At 37.8% G+C, this 21915-nt stretch overlaps 1 protein-coding gene across 4 annotated transcripts in view; it reads right to left on the bottom strand.

Annotated features, from left to right (window-relative positions):
• The window catches only part of UNC80 (unc-80 homolog, NALCN channel complex subunit), a 176419-nt gene that overhangs the window by 75344 nt on the left and 79160 nt on the right, over window positions 1–21915 (bottom strand). For 2 of the 4 annotated variants that reach the window (XM_058664936.1, XM_058664937.1), the window contains exons 25-31: window positions 20624–20757; window positions 19570–19735; window positions 14807–15010; window positions 12511–12611; window positions 10568–10768; window positions 1570–1677; window positions 304–442 (exon numbers count right to left, since the gene is read on the bottom strand). In XM_058664936.1, coding sequence (XP_058520919.1) covers window positions 304–442; window positions 1570–1677; window positions 10568–10768; window positions 12511–12611; window positions 14807–15010; window positions 19570–19735; window positions 20624–20757 — 1053 coding nt within the window. The remainder of the gene's footprint in view (window positions 1–303; window positions 443–1569; window positions 1678–10567; window positions 10769–12510; window positions 12612–14806; window positions 15011–19569; window positions 19736–20623; window positions 20758–21915) is intronic. The other 2 variants (XM_058664938.1, XM_058664940.1) reach the window with 1 other exon arrangement.

The following is a 21915-nucleotide window of genomic DNA, read 5'->3' as shown; positions in this document are numbered from 1 at the left end:
ACCTCGGGAGTAACACAAAAGGAATTTTATCTTTTGTGAAATACAGTGAAAATACAGGTTATGGGGAAGATGTTCTGCTTGATACTGTGGTGACACCCTGAGAAAGACATGTTGCTCTTGTGCAAAGCCATAGTGAAATTGGAGTGGGGAGGGGCATGTGGTCTGCTGTCATGTTGTTCAAAGCTCTGTCTAGCATTCTACACAATACCATCAACTTGCTCTAGCAGCTCTCTCGTTCTAATGCTTGGCTGTCTCAGTGCTGCCAGTAGAAGCAGCGGCATGGCCTCAGGGCTCATTTGGTACCTGCTGCTCCTGCCATGTGCTCATCCATGCTGAGCAGGAGCTCCCAGGCAGCTGGCTGGATGTCTCCATACATTTCCTCTGTCAGAATGGGTGCTGCCTTGATTAACAGTGACAACGGAGCAGGTGATAGGCTCATCACCTGGAAGGAGATGGAAACCACACTTTAAAAGTTGTTTCAGACATTATCACACTATTCTTGAAATGTTAGCGACATTTCCCTTCTTTCTACTTTCCTTAAATGACTTTCAAAGATTTCCTAAAATGGAAACATATTTGGTTGATGTGGTATATCATGAGCTATATGATTGATGACTTGAAGCATAATTACAAAAAATGTTTAACTTTTTAATGCTATCACCATAGACCTGCATTGCAATTGCTCATGAAAACAACCATAGAATAAATACAATTTACTGGAAAGGAAAGACGTCAGCAAATGGATCTTTGTGTTGAAAGTCCTGATGGATCCTAATTTCCTTCTGATTTATACGTTTCCCTGGAGATGAAAATCAGTCTCTAAATGAGGAGGGTCTATTTAGAACGTTACTTTTCCAAGCCAATTTTAATTTGGTTGATTTTGAAAACATTATGCATTGTGACTATTGCATCAAAGTGACTCACAAAATCCCATTTTACCCATTATTTTGGATCATTTAGGTTATAAATACAGGTTCTGGAAAGTTTATAATTTCAAAAACATTTCAGAAAATATGAAGGAAATTTTCCTGGGGAAAGGAAATTATGATACAGAGTTGAGGTTGTAGCAGCAATAAAACAGTGTGTCACACAAAAGGGTTAATAATAAATGTACTATTTTTATTTGACACACACAGTAAACTATTGAGATAAGCAAGTTACAGTTCACCATTTTGTAGATGAGGTGACTGAGATAAAAAAAATTAGGTAACATGCTCAATGTCCAGCAGTCAACACAGCAGACATAGGATAAAAGCCTAGATGGTCATATTCCATAACCTATGAGCATCACCATGACACAACTGTGGGAAATTAGCTGCAGTTGAGTAAGGAAAGTGGGCTGAAGTGCAGCCTCAGCCAAACTCCTCAAACCATTTCCACGGAAACTGCTTGTCCAGCAAGAGGGGCTTTTCCCCTTTGACACTTGGTAGTCCCCTTCACAGATTAACAGGGTCTACATGGCAATGTTATGTGTAATAACATTTCAGACCCAAGCACCAGTACATAGACTGTAAACAGCTCATTCCCTGGTAAAGCACTGTGAATGCTTCAGCTCGAGGGTGTCCCTACCTGAAGTCTGATGTACTTCAACATTCCAGAATCCTTTTTGCCTTCCAGATTGGCATCTGAAACTCTCTTCTTCAGAGATGGTGTCCTCAGGCACGACTTATCTGAGCACTGAAAAGAAAGAGACAGCTGGTGACGCATGTGTGCTTTCTCCACATCTTCCCTAGGTTTTCCAAGCAATGATCTTCTTAAGCGAAGGAGATCACTTGAAGTTTGTTTGTTTGTTTGTGGGCACATGTTTTCTAGGATTTATAAAAGCTGTTGAAACAAAAAAGGAGGTTTACAGACACTTACTAATAAATTTTTATCTTTGAGAACACTGGGACCCAGATATGCGGTCTAATCAATTTTCAAAGCTCATTATTAGCAAAATTAGAAACAGAATCTCCTGACTTTGTTATAAGGCTAATTATATTAAATAATGAGGTTAGAAACACAAACCTTTAAAAATCTGAAGTCAGATAGAATATACGGCATGCATTAGTTCCTTTGCAGGGTTGGTCATGCAAGAAAAAACCATATTTCACAGAGAAGAGTTAGGAACTGAAAAGCTCCAAGTTCCTCTTCAAGGTAGTTCAAGTTCATAGCACGCACCATTCATATCTGACTTGTAAAAGAAAAAGCTGTTTCTTTAAAACCAGAATACTTGTTTACATGATGTAGCAGTTCTTTTTCAAGCTGTCCCTTCATGTAGGGATCACTATAGAGCCATTTGCACAACCACAGATGAGTCTTAAATGTCAAGGAATGGAGCAGAGGGAGCAGCTGGGCGAAGAAGGAATACTCAGGTAACAGACTCTGGTTTATTTATCCCGAGTTCGGATTCCTCTCATCTTTGTGGTCTAGTCTGTACAAAGAAGGAGTCTTTCTTCTCACTCAGAATAAACACCCATTTGTTTTCCCAGTGCTATGTCAGAGAAATGCTTTCTCCATCTACGGCGAAGGAAAACACTGAACTCCTTAACAATTCCTGAACAGAGCTCAAAGTGTTATAAATGGAGATTTTTTGTTATAAAAGGCAAATCTAAAAGAACATACAAGTTAAAAATTTTTTGAAACTCTAACAAAAACCCCAAGATAATACATCTGTTATGTGATTGGTATGGAACCAACTTTTAAAAGGAATCTACCGTGAAACAAGTGAAACTGAAGTCTTGCTGTGTTTTATAAAGGAAAAAAATATGCAAGCGCTTTTTTTGTGAACACATACGATTTGGGGAGCGAAAGATCAAGTTCCATTCCCAGAGAAGCACATACCTTATAATAGCATGCCTATATTATATAATCTGAAAAGTGTTGCAAAATCATATGCAACAATAATTCTCCATACAAATACATGGGTATATATGAATTTCTTTCAATAAGAATCAAGACATTTCAAGATTGGTATCTTTCTACTTTGATTTTATTTATGAAATAATATATGTACATTGTGGAAATTGAAAAACTGCCGTGAAGAAAATAAGAATGCTTATAATCTCAACGCAATCATAACCATTGCTTGGTTAGTTCTAGAATTTTTCCTATTGTGGATCTTTGCACAACTCTGATAATGCAACACTGACCCACATTTGTAAACAATTTATTACATCATGATTTCATAATGAATACTTTTACAGGTGAACAAAGTCTTTTTAAGCTGTCATTTTTAAAATTTGCAAATACTTCACCCTTATCTCCTTTGGTTGAATATTTTATCCTTTACAAGGAATAGCTTTGAAAAATACTCTCTGATTAAATTACAGTTTTAGTCAGAAGGTACTCAGTAAAACACATGCACACACATAAACAAAGCAAAAAAGCTGGACATTTATGTCACTCTAGGAAACCTAGGGTTGTATTTAATTCTGCCTACTGGAATAGGAAGTATAAATTAAGGTCCTTATATGTCAAATACTCAACATTCTGGTGTGTTTCATTATAAAGTATTTCACTTTTTGCTGACTTCATGATAATTGGGGTGGTGATTTTAGCGGAAAGGGAAGAGAGCCAAAACAGCTTTCATATCAGGGTGACAGGCTAGTCACTTTTGAATTACTTGATAAGATTTGGAAGACAGATATCAGAGATCGGTCCATATGTCATGGTTGCTGAGATATATCATTCAAATTTTTAAATTCCATCTACTGAGATATGATCCCTGCCTGACTAATGAAACTCTGATTGGATGTATTCTGCTTTTGCAGCTTGATGCAAAACTTGGCTAGAGCAGACCTAGGGCTTGGATAAGGTAGGAGGATGATTGTAAAGGCGTCTAATAGTGACTCTTCCACAAGTTAAAGATTCTACTGGGCTGCAAGATGTGCATATTGGTTGAAATTGCAAAGCCAGGAAGAATTCGTAGAGAAATTCAGGACTAGAGATATGAATTCAAAGGATAGAATTTATCACTAAGGGAAGACATCATTCATTGTTGAAGTTGTTCTATCAGAGGGAGTAGTTCTATCAGTAGTCAGTGCGAGACAGCTACTCAGGGTTCTCCAGAGCACTCAGGTACTAGAGAGAGACTCAGTGCTTACTGTGGGCTGGTATAGAACTGGGACTGCTGCTTTATTTTTTGTTTTTAAAGATTTATTTATTTGTTTTTTATTGGAAAGTCAGATAAACAGAGAGGAGGAGAGAGACAGAGGAAGATCTTCCATCCGATGATTTACTCCCCAAGTGGCTGCAATGGCTGGAGCTGATCTGATCCGAAGCCAGGAGCCAGGAGCTTCTTCCGGATCTCCCATGTGGGTGCAGGGTCTCAAGTGTTGGGGGCGTCCTCGAATGCTTTCCCAGGCCATAAGCAAGGAGCTGGATGGGAAGCAGGGCTGCCGGGATTAGAACTGGAGTCCGTATGGGATCCCAGCACATGCAAAGTGAGGACTTTAGCCACTAGGCTACTGTGCTGGGCCCCACTGCTTTACTCTTTACTGGATGGATATATATCTCCATATAGAGCTCCAACAGTTCACTCTGATTTCTTTCCCATCCTGTTCATTATCAACTAGATGCTCAATGCAAAACCAATCATTGGTTAAGAATTTATCATTTAGCATGTTTGGCTAAACAGTGAAAGAAATTGGCTCTATCCTGTGGCTTTGAGGGATATGGAGTCTGAATCACTTAGTGATGGTTGCTTAGGACTCCAAAATACTGACATCAAATTACCCATGTAAGATTCAGAGGTGAGTGAGCAGATGAGGATGCCGCACGAAGAAGAAGACAAGTGACCCCCAGCTTTGCTCTCGTCCCCTTAGGGCTCTGTTATGTTTGTCTTCTCGTGTGTGGTTTCATGTGATATTGCTACATTCTGAAAAAATCCTGGAGTTATTTGAGCCAAGTTTAAATGTGCTTCAGTTCCTTACAACAAAAGATCATTGATCACAGGAGGAATGAGAATTTGTTCAAGAGAAAAAAGTTATTCCATTTAATTATTTAATCAAGTTATTTTATAATATTTGATCAATTTAACTAAACAATTCAAGAATATTTGATATTAACCACCAACTAGGAACTGAGCTAATTTCTGCACCTATGTTAAGGATCAAAACATTCACTATGTATGCCCTTCTGAAAAGTATATGTTACCAGGAGATTAATATAAAACAAGCGAACCAATGAAAAGTTGACAGCATGATTCAGTTTGGAAATTGAAAAGTGTTTAAAATTGGTTCAACTGCAAGTCAGTCTTCTGGGCCTTTGTAAAAAGGACTTTCCTCCCTTTTTTCGAAAAAACATGGTGCTAATAGAAGTACAAAAGTTCCTAAAAGGCAATTGAGGCCTTTTGTGGTCACGTATCTTTGACACATGAACTAAGTCTACTGCTGATGGGAGTCTTACCCGGGTGCGTGAGATCAGGAGCTGGAGCCTACTCCTGAATTCCTAGCAATGTTTCCATAGGTAGTTTCTATAAATACATGGGCTTTTCAGGAAACCAGCTGACCTCTTGCTATTTGCATTAATTTCATAAAACTTACACTGTACCTTTTGCTTTTGGAGAATATAGCAACATTTGCTCTCCATTGCTTTATTTGCAGAAAGAAAAATGATTTTTTTGGCTCCCATTTCCCAGCAAAAAGCACTAATTGAGCATTTGCTTTGTTTAAAACATATAATCTGACAAGGTATAGCCACGAAGGAAAAAATTCAAAACTATTTGGAGAAAGTGTTACATACAGGTAGAATGATGGCTTATATATTTCCAAATGTCCCCAGGATTCAGAAAGAGCTAAAATAGACTGACAGAATGTACAGCAAGTTCCTGAGCATTGAAATGTAGATTAGCAGATTGGTCAGAGTTACTGGGGTTACAAAATGTACTAGCTGCTACAAATATATTCTACCATAAAAGCCAGTTGAAAAGGAAGCAGAAATAAAATACCAATTACTCATAAGATTCAATTATAATAAAAAATCTGCTTTTACTTTAGCTTTCTTGCCTATCCAATTTTTACTTCAGCACTGGAGATGTTGGCATTGCTCATTTATGTGACAGATTCAGAACAGGCAAGTGGAATTCATCATGAGAAAAAATGAAGAGCTTGAGTAGAAAGGCTAGCATTTCAGAAACCAAATGTTATAGAGGACACACTCCGTCTTGCTAATTCTCCACCTGCATGAGTGACATCAGTATGTTGAGTCTCGAAGACATTGATTCTTGCTAACTTTCCTTTTCCCTTTCAGAAATATGACAGACAGCAGAAAAGCTGACAAGCCTTTTTGGCTGTTTCACAGCAGTGTCCCGTCTGAATCCAAGGTGGGGAACACTCATGATATACTTACTCTTCTGCTATGAGTGAGAACTCTATTAGGACATCTTTCAAGATTTAAACTGCACGGGACTTCTTCATTTTCATAAATTTGTAAAGACTAGAAGATGTTCAGCCAAGCTCCTAGCACAAAGCAAAGGCTGTCCCATAGTCTTCTATGAGAGTGTCTATATCAGCTTATGGAATATCAGTGTGCCGCTGTCCTCTGTGCTCCAACACGATGCCAGGAAGTGTCTAATTATTACTCACCTATACTTCAGTTAAGGGTTGAAAGAGCTTACCCTAATAAGCTTAAAACCTTGTTCCTAAATTCTCTAAGCACAGCATGCCTTTTCTTTGTTTTACCAATTCCTGCAGCAATTCAACATCTACTTGGGAGGTTAGCCTGATTAAGGTTTGCCTCTCAGACTACACTGTGTGTCCTATGAAGACGTTTCTGTTTCTTGTTCATCTAGTATTATGTGCTTCACAAGCAAAGACGTCAGGTAGTCCCAGGTTAGTTAAATTTTTTTTTTGAAAAGATGAATGGATAGATACATGAATTCCTGAATACAGAATGGGAAAAAAACAGAAGTAAAATGCCTTGAAAACTTAGATGATGAAGGAATGGAGGGAGGAAGTAAGAAAGGAAGGAACGGGAAAAAGAAGGAAGGGAAGAAAGGAAGAAAATGTTTATCATTTGCCTGCAGCATGCCCCCCTCCTAACACTCAACAGCTCACGAGAAGATTCAAGGAGATTGCATTTCAGTGGAACATGAAGAATACTTGAGGTTGGCTTTCCATAGATTAGAGACAAAAGCACAGTTGAGCAAAGACACAGAAACAAGTAATTTTGTAATGTGTGTGGAGGAAAATGAACATAATTGAGGCTTGCATATGTTTGCAACTTCCAGCATTATGGTTTTCTCTTAAAGCCAAATGGTTTTTATATGAAAAATTATGCAAACAAAAATGATTTCTTTGAATGTAGTGTCATTTAAGCTTGAAATGTGTATATAAATAACATATATACATGTACACACATGCATGTATTTTTGTTTTATGTCATCATTTACTAGTTCATAGTTTATTTATAAGGCACAATGATCTAGTCTCCATTTTTCAGAATTTGAAAGGTTGAATGATATAAGATACAATATAGTTTTAAAAAGCCCTGACTTTGATATTGCATCTTTTTAAGCTAGAATGTAGCTCAGTAGGGATGTGACCTGTGAGCAATCTCATTTGTTCTGAGCCTCATTTTTCTCACTTATAAACAGGAAATAATATATCTGGTACGTGGTTTGTGAGAAGCAAAAAGAAGTTTGTCATAGTGTCTTCTTTATATCCTTACACATATCTTTAGAAAAAACACTCAAAGATCATGTAGGGGATGCAATTTTTTCTCTAGGGTGTCTTGTATCACACAAATTACTTTGGATGGACATACATTGTTTTCTTAATAAAATCTGTTGGGGTACAATGGTATAGCAGGTTAATCTTTCACCTTGGCACTGGCGTCCCACATGGGCTACTCCACTTCTGATCCAGGTCTCCGCTAATGCCTTGGAACATAGTGGAGGATAGCCCAAGTGTCTTTGGGCCCCTGTGTCCATATGGAAGATTCAGAAGAAACGCCTGGCTCCCAGCTTCAGGCTGACTCAGCTATGGTCATTATGGCCATTTGGGGATGGCTAGCAGATGGAAGATCTATTTGTCTGTCTCTCTCCCCTCCTCTATCTCTGCCACTCTTTCAAGTAAAGTCAATGAAACTCAAGAAAAAAATCATAACAAAAATCTCTGTGAATGCTGAAACACTACAATGTGCTATACAACCAAGCTGTATATGCTTGTTGTTACTATATTAACAAGTGCCTCTTTCTTCGTTGTGCGGTGTGTTTAATATTGCCATCCTCAACCCAAACTTGGCTTACAAACTCTTTAGTAGAATGATCATCTGCTCCTAAGTAGATTAAAGACCTGGCCCAAATACGGTGCCAAAACCAAGTACTTAATGAGTGCTGATTGAAATGAGTAGGTGTTATGTAAATATCTCCTTGTAAAACCTTTGGAAAAGCAGCTGCAGAAGTGGTCTACTGTACTCAGCGGAGTTTCTTGGCTGCCCTGCCTATTCAGGGGCAGCTGGATGACTTGAAGCCTTCCCAGCAGCAACACTGCAATCCTGGTTACATTCAGCATCTTCTGTCAGCTTAGCTGCCAAATGGAGTTGTCAGAGAAGTACAGCTGAACACTTTTAAAACCTAATAGCTTCTGTAAGGTCTTTCATTTTTTAATCTCTATCACTCTGTCATTTGTCTATAGATAGTTGGGCCATTCATTGCTTACTTTGTCATTCTTAATTGTATAAATTTCCCATTGAGGCTGCAACAAATGATCACACTGTTGTAGTTGGCATGTTGGCACAGCAAGAGACCTGCTGTATGTGTAGCCAGCATTCCATATTGTAGAGACAGTTTTAAAGTTTCAGCTGCTGCACTTCTGATCCAGCTTTCTCTTAATGTTTATAAGGCAGAAGAAGGTGTTCTAAGTACTTGGGCTCCTGGGATCCTTGTGGGTGGAGTTTCTGGTCCCTGTTTTTGATTTAGCCCAGCACTGGCTATTGCTGCCTTTTGGGAAGTGAACCGACATACAAATGATCTCTCTCTAGCCCCTCTGTCTTACATTTCTGTCTTTTAATTTTAACTTCATTTTTTTTTTTTATTTTACTTGCTTGAAATGCAGATTTACTGAGAAAGAAAAGGAGGGGTCTTCCATCTACTGATTCTGTCCCTAGATGACCACAACACCAGGGTTAGGCCACAATGAATCCAGGAACTTTTTCTGGGTTTCTCACATGGCTGTTGAGCCTCAAGCATTTGAGCCATCTTTCACTGCCTTCCCAGAAACATTAACAGGGAGCTGGATTATAAGAGAAACTGCTTAGAGCTGAATTGATGCCCTACGGGATGCCAGTGCTGCAGGTGGCCCAGTACTGTCCCTCATCCCCAACCCCACTTCTGTCTTTCAAATAAATACAACTTTAAAACCTCCTACAGAACAAATTGATCAACTACTCCAACCAAGCATTGGCAGTGAATATCTAGGCATACGGAGACTCTAAGGTGGATTGGGGAGATTTCACTGCGATTGGAGTGGCGGGACTGACAGCAATTCAGGACTATTGAACTATCAAAACAGTTTGAGAATTTCATGGCATTGTAAATTTCTATTTTTCTTCCTGTTGCTGATTTTGTATTGTGGCTTTTCATTCAAGGGGATGTATAGTATGTGTGTAATGGAGATCATCATATCGAGATGTGAGGATACAATGCAGTATGCATCTCTACTTCCAGATAAAAGATGGACTCGCAATGAAACTATTAACTATCTCTTGACAATAGGATGTTGGACTCTCTGCCATTGTCCATGCCTGCAATGATGAACATGTGACTATGTATGAAGAACTATACTATAGTATTAATATAGAGGAACTCAGTTGGGGGGAAGGAACTTTGGGTTGGGGTAAGGGAAAACCCAAGGCCTATGGAACTGTATTATAAAATGATAATAATAGCAAAAATCATAACAAAAATAAATGAATAAATAAAAATTAAAAATTAAAAAAGAATTAAAAAAACCTACAAAGATATGACCTAACAATACTGGAGGTCACAAATCATAAATTGGCAGGGTAGTGCTCCTGACTGCTTTAGTGGCTAATCCATTGTAATATCTTTTCCAGCTTCTAGAAGCTGCCAGACATTGATGGCTCATGGCTGCACTTCACTCTGACTCTGCTTCTGTCATAAGACTCCTTTCCTGCACCTGATCCTTCTGGTGCCTGCTCCCACTTGCAAGGACCCTTATGACTGCAGCAAATCTATCTGAATGGTCCACAGCCAACTCTTCATTGAGTTGACTTAATCATGTATATCATATGTGTAACATATTCAGAGATTTTCAGGGATTAGGATGAGAACTACAGTTATTTGTCACTAACAGTTCTCCGAATTCACATTTATTCATATTTATTATTTATTCATATTTATTATTCATATTTATAGAAGCAAGGTACAATGTGGAGAAGCATTCTATATTTACACATGGACATCAACGAAGGGCAATTTTCTTTCTTTCTTGCCTCCACCTAAGTTTGTTCATTACCACTCAGACCTGTAGCCCAGTTTACACAGTTGCAGCCATCTGAAACTTTATTTCCAGGGGGAACAATATTGTTAGGACATCATTATATTCAAAGATCATTCACTCACCTCTTTTTGTTTCTTGCCTCGGAGGGCCACATTACTAACATGGCTGCTCTCTCGGAGGGAGTCCACACTGTCTCCATAGAGCAATTTGATGGCCCTGACCAGGCGGGCACAAGAGCGGCTGTGGTGAAGGTAGCAGTGTGGGTGGCAGTAATCAATGTGAGTGCAGATGAAGCTTTGCTGATTGCATAGCAAGATCATGACCTGGAATATAAATAATCCATAGACTCAGCCAGGCAATCAGGAAACAAATGGATTCACAGAGGATAGAAGACAAAAAGTGAGAATGTCAGCTTGCTTGAAGGGCCTTGAAACCGCAATGATTCAGTAATTTCCACAGTAGAATAAACAATTACAAGTCTTTGTCCACTTGGCCTTTTGTTCAACCCAAACATACCTGAGTTCTCTGAAACAATGAAATAGCAGATCTTCAAACTGTTAAAGCAATTACTGTGGCGTTTATGGCTTCCAAATATTTTCAAGTGGAGATTGCAAACCTAAAATCACCTATCTTTTTTTTCAACTATGATGATGTGGAAGCAGCCAGATGGAAGAGGATGCATAAATTGGTCAGATCCATCCCAGAGAGCCTGGCTGACCTTTGGCAGCTGTGGGTGCCTCCAACTCCAGCCCACCTTGTGAAGCTTGAAAGCATGTTCACATCTTGCACTCTGATGTTCCTTCAACAGGAACTGGAAGTCACATCTCAACACACTACAAATTGCCTTTATCCTCCCGCATCTGGGTTTTAGATGATTTTGGTTCTGGTCATGCCCCTTATCCCTCCATTTTGTGTTCAAATAGAGTGTTTTAAGTTCCCACCTAAGGAGTGTTAAGGTATTCATAATGATTTTCTTAACAGTGGTTACACAGGTATATTGACTTTGTAAAAATGTATTGAGCTGCCCACATGGCCTTTTAGTTTGTGGATTAAAAAGTAGCTGTTCATAGATCCTCAAAAACCATAAATTCTGTGGACCATTTCCACAATGAAGAAATAGCATCATATACTCTAAGGAACATTATGAACCAGATAGCCGTCATCTGACTCAGCCAGGAAATTAGGTTCAAACTACAGCAGAGGCTAACATTGCAGCACAGCAGGTTCAGCCCACCAGTTACAATACTAGTATCCTGTCAGAGTGTTAGTTTGAGACTCTGCTGTTCCATCTCTGATCTAATTTCCAGCTAATATGCTTGGGAAAGCAGTGGAAGATAGCCAAGTGTTGGGCCCCTGCAGATCTGGGTGAAGTTCCAGAATCCTGGCTTTGGCCTGGCCCAGCCACAGCCATTGTTACTATTTTGGATTGAATCAGTAGTTGGAAGAGCTCTTCCTCTCTCCCTCTGTCGTTACCCTTCAAATAAACAAATAAATCTTAAGTGATAAATAATATTATGACTATAACCAATAATCTCTTTAAGAATGATTTCCTAATTATGCCATTCTTGTTTAACTTTATCATGTCCTTCTTCATGCCCAGTCCAATTCCCACTGTTTCCCACAACTTCTTGGGATTCTATCCTTCCTGGTCCTCCAGGTAGTATTTTGAAATAAGATCTTTATTATCTTAGAATCTTCTGGTCCTGATTTATAATTTGAATTAATATAAACTCAAGATTGACTTTGCTGTCATTGTTTAGAGTGACCTGCAAAACTGTGATGCCCAGCCTGCATCACTCAGGATGTCCTGAAAGTCAACTCGGCTCTTTCTGACATGATTTTCTTTAACTTAAGGTGACCCACAAGTCAGGATTAAAGACCTTATGTTTTACTTAAAGCTGAAAGTTAGTATAATCCAGCAGAATAGCAATCTTAATTAGTATTAATAGATACAGCTGGCATCTAAGTGTTGGCACTCTGGGAGCTAAGCTGGACTGATGGTCCTCCATGGAACTTCCCCAACCAGCGATCTGTTTTCAAATCTCTTTCTGAGATTTCTACTTACATGAAGCCATGACATGTTCCTGTGATAATTTTCTTCTGTGCCGGCATTACTCATTCCCTCTGGTTCAATGCTGGGTTCACTTGCACTCCAAGGACTCCCTTCTTAAAAAGAGAAAGAAAAAAAAAAAAAAAAAAAACCAAGGAAGAGTTCAGTGTTTGGTTTCTCTGGGGACCATAGTGGCAAGACATGCTACTTGTACTTTCGAATCCTAGGGTAGACCTATAGGGCCCAGTCAGCAACAGGGCATTATATGGAATTTATTGGAGTACTTTAAATGGAAATTGTTTCCTCATTACCAGCTGAACCGGCAATTTCAAAGACCTTTATGATCTCTGTAATGGTGGCTTCCATTTTGAGAAACGGGAGCAGAAAAAGAACAGAGTCAAGTCCTTGAATTGCTGAGATGAGCCAGTGGTTGTTTGTGCCCAAATCCATTCCAGATTGATCAGTCATGGCAGGTGAAGTTAAGTAGAGACCAACCAACCTACAATGGCCTCACCATGTGCTGCTGCCTCCAGTGTTGCTGTGGCTTTTGGTAGTGCCCTTATCCTACTCTCCAAGCTTTGCTAGCAGAGCTATCTCAAAGATGAGTAGATGCCTCAAAAACAAAACAAAACAAAACAAAAAGCTAAGAGAGTTGGAAGCAATTAAGCTTAAGTGTGGGTAACTTTGTGTTTAAACTTCTCTTTGTGGGAAATGGGAAAGGAGAAATTTCTATCTTATTACTTAGTGGTCTGCTCAACAATATTTGCCCTCAAATATGAAAACTTATATGGACCATAATAATGGCAAAACAATGTCTCCCGACTACCTGTTGCAACTGGTCAAAATCAATTGGCCAATCCAACAAAGTTATCGAAATAATCTTTCCTACACTACTTAACAGAAAATAGATTTAGGACTTATGTTAAAAGAAAGCACAAGGAATTTCCTCCTATTGTCTTCTTAAAAATAAGCGGAATCTTGAGTAACGCATAAATTAGCTATTTTCAAAGGACAAGGTGGGTGGATGTAGAAGCATTTTCTATTGAAAACATTCTTTGGCTATATCCAGCTTCTCCTTAACAGTCTCGATCACTCTTTTATCCACATTTAGTGCTGACTTCCCAAGCTACTTACTTAGGAGGGAAATACTTTACATTTTGCCGTTAATTCAGAGATTGAATTGCAAAGAGAATTTGATCCTACTTTCACCTAATAGTTAATGCTATGCACATGGCTATTTTTATTCTTACAATATCTCTTTGTCTATCAGGACGCTAGTCAGGGGCCATATTTTGGGATTGAGAGTTTCTTTCAATCCTACAGTGACAATTTCTAGTTCTAATGCTTTGATTTTTTTTTAAATCAGCTTTCCTCACATGTTTAAGACATTTTACAATCATTTCCTGCTTTATCTCTAAAGCATCCCATTATATGTAGGAAGGAAGGAAACAATTACTATTGGCCTTCTGTATCCATGAGTACTACATCCTTGTGTTCAACCAATTGTAGGGCAAAAATATTCAGAGAAAAATTACATTTGTTCTGGAGATGGACCAACTTTTTTCCCTTTGGCACTATTAACTAAACAATACAACTAAATACATAGCCTTTACTTAGTACTACAGTAATCTAGAATAAAGTATATAGGAGGATATGCACTAGTCCTGTGAAAATACTACTCCATTTTACATATAACAGTTGATCATCCTTACATTTTATAATCTCTGTGGGGACAGCAAGGGACCTTCATGGATACAGATGGACAACTGAACAGGTCGAGAAAACAAATCCCTGGAAGTTAAATGACTTTCTGAGAATCATTAATTGTCAGATCTGGATACTCTTTCCCCTTTGATATTGTTTTTACTATTAAATAGATATATTAAAGTGTATAGAACCTTCAGTTTGCTGTATCCTAAGAGATTTCAAAATACACAAACATCTAGGTTTAAAATAACTGTTCTTGTCATTCCAGTGTTTTCTTTTCCAATGTAACATTTGAGACCCTTGCTGCTCAAAGTGTGGTCTTGGAGTCAGCATCTCTTGCCTCACTGAGAAGCTTGTTAAAAATATAGACTCTCAGACCCCCCACCCCAGATCTGCTGAATCAGAATCTATATTTCCAACAAAACTCCCCAGTGACCTGTGTGTACAAAATAAGATTTGCACAGTTCTTCCGCAGAGGGGATTCTGGCTTTCAAATCAATGACTTGTCTCACCTATGACTCTGCCCTAGTTCTGTAAAAGGAAACAGATCTGAGTCCTGTCTTACTACCCCCCACGTCCCTGTACCCCCACTCCTCTATGTTACCTAGATCAGTGACAGTGTCCCTGCTCTGGGCCAGCTGCAGCTCCTCAGCCTCAGACTCTGAGTCCTGCCGTGATAGCTTGCTGCTCTTTAAGCTGCCGACTCGGCGGATGCTGGACAAGGAACCCCCCTTCTTCACCTGGAAACTGCGGGTTCCTTTAATCTGGAGCAGGCGAGAACCTCCTATCCTGATCTTCCTGCTGGGAACTGTATCAAAAGAATAAAATAGGGCTTTTTCCCTTTTAGTTTCCCCCAGCCAGTGTTACATCCAAGTTCTCCCCAACTTGTCCTTGAGCAGTCTCCTCTCTGTTAGCCTGGATAAACAGTGTTTCTGGGAAAGGAGCTTCTCCAGGGTCTTCAGTCGACAGGCCTTGCCAGGCAGGCAGGAAGCCAGGGCAGCCAGGAAGAGCTGCCGCAGATTCTCTCTTGGACACAAAGCACATTGGGGCAGGGAACAATCTGACCCTGTGCCAGTCCAAGGTTCACAAACATGAGGGTGCCTTTGCAACAGCAGCAGCATCTAGGATTCTGAAGTGCATTTATGTCATACATCTGCTTGATGCAGAAGAAACACAAACCATTGGTTTTTGCTTTTCTCTTGAAACGGATCTTAACAGAATTCTGTGAGCTGACATACAAGCTCCTTATATTGCAATACCTCCTTAGGAAATAAAAACAAGAGGTGCCCCTCCCATAACCAGCAGTGGGCTCCACTCTGCGCCTCAGCAAAGGGCTCTAAAAGATCTATTTCATTGGGGTGCTTTGGATGAGCTTGAGAATGTAAGGTTCCAATTTCAAGGCACCTAGTGATTTCATGGCATCCTTCTCTCAGTTAAAAGGCTGGGTGGGATGTGAGTCCAAATGTTGCAACACCCTGAGCCAACCTTACAATCTATGTGTACCAAGAAGAACATGCATTAGTCATCTTTAGTGCTTTGAAAGAAATAATCATCAGCAAAGAAAATAGATAAAAAAGTTTAACCTTGAAACCTACTTTTAAAGTCAAAAGCATTTTTGTTTCCAATAGTCACATATACACCTCCTGTTCTTTGGGAGACTTGGTGTTGTCAGGTAGGGGGAGAAAGACATTCAGTTATCTGAAAGGATTTGGTTTTGCCTTCATAAAATACGAGCAAGATTTCTTACTAAGGTGCAACTATTTAATATTCTTAAAATCCCAGTGAGAAAAACCACATTTTAGTTTCAGGTTTCAATATTTGAGTAAAACAGAACTTGTATAACTCTTCAAAATGTGAGACAAAGGTGTATTTTAAATGCTTTGTGAAGAAGCTCAGAAGAATTCCTCTTGAACAACGTGAATATTTAATCTTTTAATTGACTCTTGGACTTAAGAAAGATTAAAATAATCACACTGAGCTAGCAGAGGTCTCACGGAGATTCCTGGGTATGTCTAGAATTCTGCATCCAGATGACATTTCTTAAAGTGCACTTGGATAAATCCAACAAAAACAACATAACCCAATGTTATATTTTAACAGTAACACAAAATTTACTTGTCTTTATTTTTAATATTATTGTTAGGCTTAATTGAGACTTTATGATAGGTCTTAAAGAGCCTAGCACAGAAAAAAATTATTTTAAATGAAAACCAATGCCATTTTTGGAAGTGCAGAAAAAATATTAAAGATCATTTATTTTTATGAAGCACACAACTAATATTCTTGTCCTGATTTTATGACACTTCTTAGCTCACAAAAGCAAACCAATGTGATCTGAAAGAAATTGGATTTTGAGAACTTTTTCTATCACAAAGATTAATGGAGACACTCCATAGTAGTGAAAAATTGTGGCTAAGAATTGTGCAATGGCTTTTTACATGAGATACGGCAGTTACAGTTCGATTTGGGATTGTGCAGCAGAAGTGTCAGTTGAACTTGTACAGCTTTCAGCTTTTGCTTCCATGACAACATAATCCAATATGAAAATGCATCAGAAACACCTGTATTCCTTAAAACATCTCTCACTCTCTCCCTTTTTTTCATCACACATTGTATCTATTAGCAACCCTTATTGGCTCTGCACTTGAAAATATCATGGAATTTTGAAGGCCCTCTTACTGCTTCCTTGAATTATTGTAATTACCTAATTGCTTAGTTTTCTCTCCATTACCACAGATGAAATTATTCTTAAAAATACAACTCAGAAATATCTGTGTTATATCAATTCTCTAGCCAAACCTAGAAACAGACTACATCCCTACCACTCAAGGGTATGTCCCTGATCCTAATTTGTTTTACTTCATACTAGTTATGTCCACTTAAAACTCTAGCATTTAATATTATTGCTTATTATGTGGAAACTATTCATTATTAGCCATTTAAAACATATGTGGAGAACGTCCCAGTCTACTGCAGTATTCTGGTAACTAGACAGAGCTGAATGAATCAAAACTGCTCTTGGTTTCTGTCTTTTTGTTTTGTTTTGTTTATAGTACTAGTCAGTTACTATTTCAAATATGAGTAAAATGATTCAAAAAGACTCTGCTTGGAGATTTTAAGCTGACATTGTTAGTTCTACAGAACATCTCATATCCACCTTCCTTGGTAGAGTCTTAACTCTCCTCAGGTTGTTTCTAACAGGAACTAACATTTTTTACTTGTTAAAAATAGATTCATAAAACCTCAAGTGAAATTTTAATGGTCTTAAATAACAGGCTTTCCATCATTCTATTTTTCATGTTGTCTGAAGTAGTTGACATCAGCTTGTCATATTGATTGAGAAACATTCAGAAATCTTTCAAAAGATTTTCAACAACTGATTAAGAGTATTATAGACATATTCTTGTTTTATTTATAATTTTAGCTTTACATTCTTTCAAGGTTAGCCATAGCAATACTATGAATGTTTTCTTAACTACTTCAAACAATAATTCATACAATAACGTTAGGAAAACAAGACTGATTACATTCTGAATCAAAATTTCTTTGGGATATGTCTAAAAGATGAAGGGTTGTTTTTCTATGTAGGCATCCTTGCCTTCATTTGTAATGCTTGAAAACACATTGAGTTGATTCATCTTCAAACTTAGAAATTGTTTGAGACTTGATTTTTTTCTTCCTGTAATGTGGCCTGTTTTCACAAATCAATAGAAAATGAAGTATTGTTTATTTGCATACTTAAGAAGTGACAACATTCTAATCCTTACACATTTACTTTCACAGCATATGTGCATTCATCAAAAGGTTTTTAATATTTTGTGTTTTTTTCTCTATTAGGTTCTTCTTGATAATCAGTCACCTATTAAGCTATGTGACATTGATTGAATCACGTATTCATCACACTAGGAAATACTGAAGTGAATAAAACCACCTCTGAATTTTAATGAATGTGTTGGGACTCTTTTCACTGAAATTTATTATAAACATGTTGAGGGCAAGAAAGCTTAAGAAAACCAAAATTAGATAGTGAGGTCAACATTTTAAAGACTTCACTAGACAGCAACGTACGATTTCGCAATCTTCAGGTCACAGGATTTTCTCTATGGGTTCTAATCTCTATGCTCATAATATTAAAAAATGATAATAGTTATTCAGTGTTATTCACCTACTAGTCACCAGATAGTTTGAGCTTTACTTGCACTGTCTTATTTAAAGCTTTTAGCATCATAATGCAGTAGTGATATTAAACCAATTTTACAGAGAAAAACTTTAGTTTCAAAGGTTAAGTAACAGAAAATATCACATGGCAGGATACCATATTTCCCCAATTTTAATGCTTTTTCTTTTACATTTTAACATATCTAAAATAGGGATTTTTAAAATGATTATTGGTATTTTATGATCACTAACGCCAGATAGGCAGTATGATACATCAGTTATTATTTGTGTAGAAGTCATGTAAAATGTCAGTCACAAAATGGACAAAATGGACAAAACGGATGTCAATATCTTTAGATCCAAGATGCCCAGTAATAGCGAGGAGAGGAAGGGTGGGTAGGGTTGTAACTAAGTGTCTTAACCACATTCCTAAAGGGAGATGAAGGTAAGCTAGCCTCATCCATTTGTAAGTTGGCTTATATAACCAGCCCAAGTAGCTTTACTTGTTTTATGGATCCATTTTGGCAGTGATCCATCACTGACCTGATGGCAGGGAGGACATTAATATGTAGAAAACCATGTGTATAGACAACTCTTAGTTTAACAGTAGTTAAGAAATTTGAACTATGAACTGAAGATGACTTATAAAAACTTTAATGAGTATTTGTGCTTTCTCAGGTTTTGACTGCATGTAATGATCAAAAGAAGAGGTCTTCCAAAATTTCATTGAAATTTTGAAAAAATTGCATCAATTCAAAAATTCTTTTATATCACAACAAATCTCTTAATTCCATTTTCCAAGAACTTTTCAAGTCCCCTCATGATGATAATAATAGCAATAATCTGTATCTAATTTAGTATTAATGGCTTCTTTCAACAAGAATAAAACACAAGCTGATAAGAATAAATTGCATGAGTTAAATTATAACTGTTTCCTTTTTCCAAAATTAGTAAACAAAATAATGGGCCATCTTAAAGCTGATAGTGTCTTTGATTCAATGAATTTGAAGAGTTGCTAAGCTGGAAATAGAACCCAGGCTTCACTGGCTGCAGAGTTCAACCTCCAAAGAATATGCCTTCCTACTTCATCAGGTCAATATTGTCAGTATCATATAGAAGCAACATATTGGGCTCTCAACTCTTAGTTAAACCCCGGACCAAATACCCTGGGAAACCATAAAATGTGAAATAGTTCTTTACTTTTCATACCTTTCTTCTCATCAACACCTGCATCTGATTTGAGGGTGTGACTGCTGCTGTGGAGAGAATCCTTGGAGTCTTCATTTTCATCCAGAACCCCAGCAAAACTTATCTTCCTTTCATATCTGTGCCTGTCCAACTCGGGATCCAAACGGAGTCGGCAGCTTTCCAAATCCTGGAGTATCAGTGAGGGGTACATAAGGGTGAGCATCGCTCCAGCACTGCATTGGTCCTGCAGAAACTTTCCCACTATTTGAATTACATGCAACTACATCTAAACAGTTATGTGCCTTTACCCAACAAAACTTTTAGATTGTGGCTTTGAAAATGTTCACATTTGGGTTAAAAAGTAAGAGAGGTGGTAGACAGAGAAAAAGTCACTTAATTGGAAACATATAAATTGTTACTTGGAGAGTGGTATGAACTAATCCCTCAACTCCGACTAGATCATGGTTATGATAAAAGAGCCACTGGGCACTTGGTACCATTAGGGAATTAAGGGTCCAGGAACATCCAAGGTATATACAATATCACTAACAGCAAGGACTCCCAGTTCTAGCCCAGTGTTGAATTTTCTGTTAAAAAAAATCATGCTGCAGTGGTGCATGTATGTGTGCTTTTGTATGTTTCTGTGTGCATTTTTATGTGTCTATAATCCATAAAGAATGCTACAGAGATAACAATAGGATTGAAATAAGAATGTTCATTGGAAATAATTTATGTAAAGATTGATGAGCAATTCGTGAAAACATCTGTCAATGATTTCTGCAGAGCATTGGTTATGAGATTTCTCAAAGCTTACAAAGTAAAAGAAGCTAAAAGTTCTTGGCTATTTTCATTATAACTGACAGTAACTAAGACCTGTACTTAGAAATTGTGTTTAATGACTTCCAGGTCAAATTTGAGGTTATTTTTAAAGACAAATCAGCATTTTTATGGATTGAGTTTTTAAATTATGTTATACATTGAATCACGTAGGCCTTTGAGGAAACTGTGAATACTAGAAGTAAGCCATATGCCTGGCCTTTCCAATCGGATTGTGAACACACACACTGTCACTTACCACAAGGGGTTCAGTGCGAGGTCTGGGTAGGCAAGAAAAGGTCTCTCTCAGGAAGGTGGTGATCTCCAGGAGCAGTTGGCAAGCTGCCATCTTCAAGGCAAAGGGACAGCCACATTTGGAGGGGTTCACAGTACCTATGGGATGAAAATGTCCTTTCATAAGCAGACAAGCCAAGGAAAACTACAAAGAAGTACAGTTTGATGGACAAAGCTACACATGTAAAACCAAATCGCATATGAGAACGTCACCTAGATGAATTCACATTGCCCTAAGGCAATGAAATGGGGGTTCAACTAGATTGAAAGTCCTTTAATGAAAAATGAAAAAGGGAAATCACCTCAGAGTGCCACACTGCTGTTAACTGAATTTATTTTATACATACGGAAATGAGCGAGATCTGGAACTACCTGTCATGAGTTCATTTACTGAGGAGATGTTGACCCTAATGCTCTGAAGGCAGTGAAATTATTTGTACTCTAGTCCAGAGGCATTTCTGCAGCACAGACAAGACATACACAATTGCCTGTATCACAGGCGTCATATGAACTCCATCAGAGTAACACATGACTATTGGAGAAGTTTTGTGTCCACCATAAGTCACATACAGACTTGGCTAAGCCACATATAGACTTGGCTAAGCCACATACAGACTTGGCTTTAAACGCATATAAATCCAAGTTGACACCAAAGTCTCAGGAATAACTCTTTTTTTTATTAACTTTTTTCATTTTTATTATTATCATTATGCTTCTTTATGAAACATGCAGAAATATATTGAGTGTTCAACATCTCTCAGGAAAGAAGACACAAGTTATATAGATATCTGACTAATTAAAAAAAAGAAATAGTTATCTATCTTGAATGAATCAAGTCATCAAGCAATTTTGATATCATTACATATAAATCTTCTCCAAACAATATTCAATATGTCTCATGGATGTTAGATTTTCTTAACTGAACAGAACATACAAGTTACAATTTCTGTTGACAATAATGGTCTTCCAAAGATATTTGAGCTATAATTTCCTTATGAAAATTATTATTTCCTCCAGAGTTCACAGAGAGCCGAAGATTTTGCCTCTCATTAAAAATGGAAGAAACAAGGTCCTAAAGGAATTTCCAGATGGAAATTTAGTTAGGAAATTCAGTTAGCTTTTAAGCTAATTATAGGCATAAGATGAATATATATTGACTGGAAAGTGGGGATTAAATAAAACATTGACTTTTATATTCAGTGTAGGCTGTATGACTAAACATTTCTGATATATGCAGGCAGCAGTTTGTAAAAGTAA

The sequence above is a fragment of the Ochotona princeps genome, chromosome 5 (genome assembly GCF_030435755.1).
Source record: "Ochotona princeps isolate mOchPri1 chromosome 5, mOchPri1.hap1, whole genome shotgun sequence".
In the NCBI taxonomy this organism is placed as follows: Eukaryota; Metazoa; Chordata; class Mammalia; order Lagomorpha; family Ochotonidae; genus Ochotona; species Ochotona princeps.
Note: the sequence above shows the minus strand (reverse complement) of the source record. Positions and strands in the feature narration are given on the sequence as shown.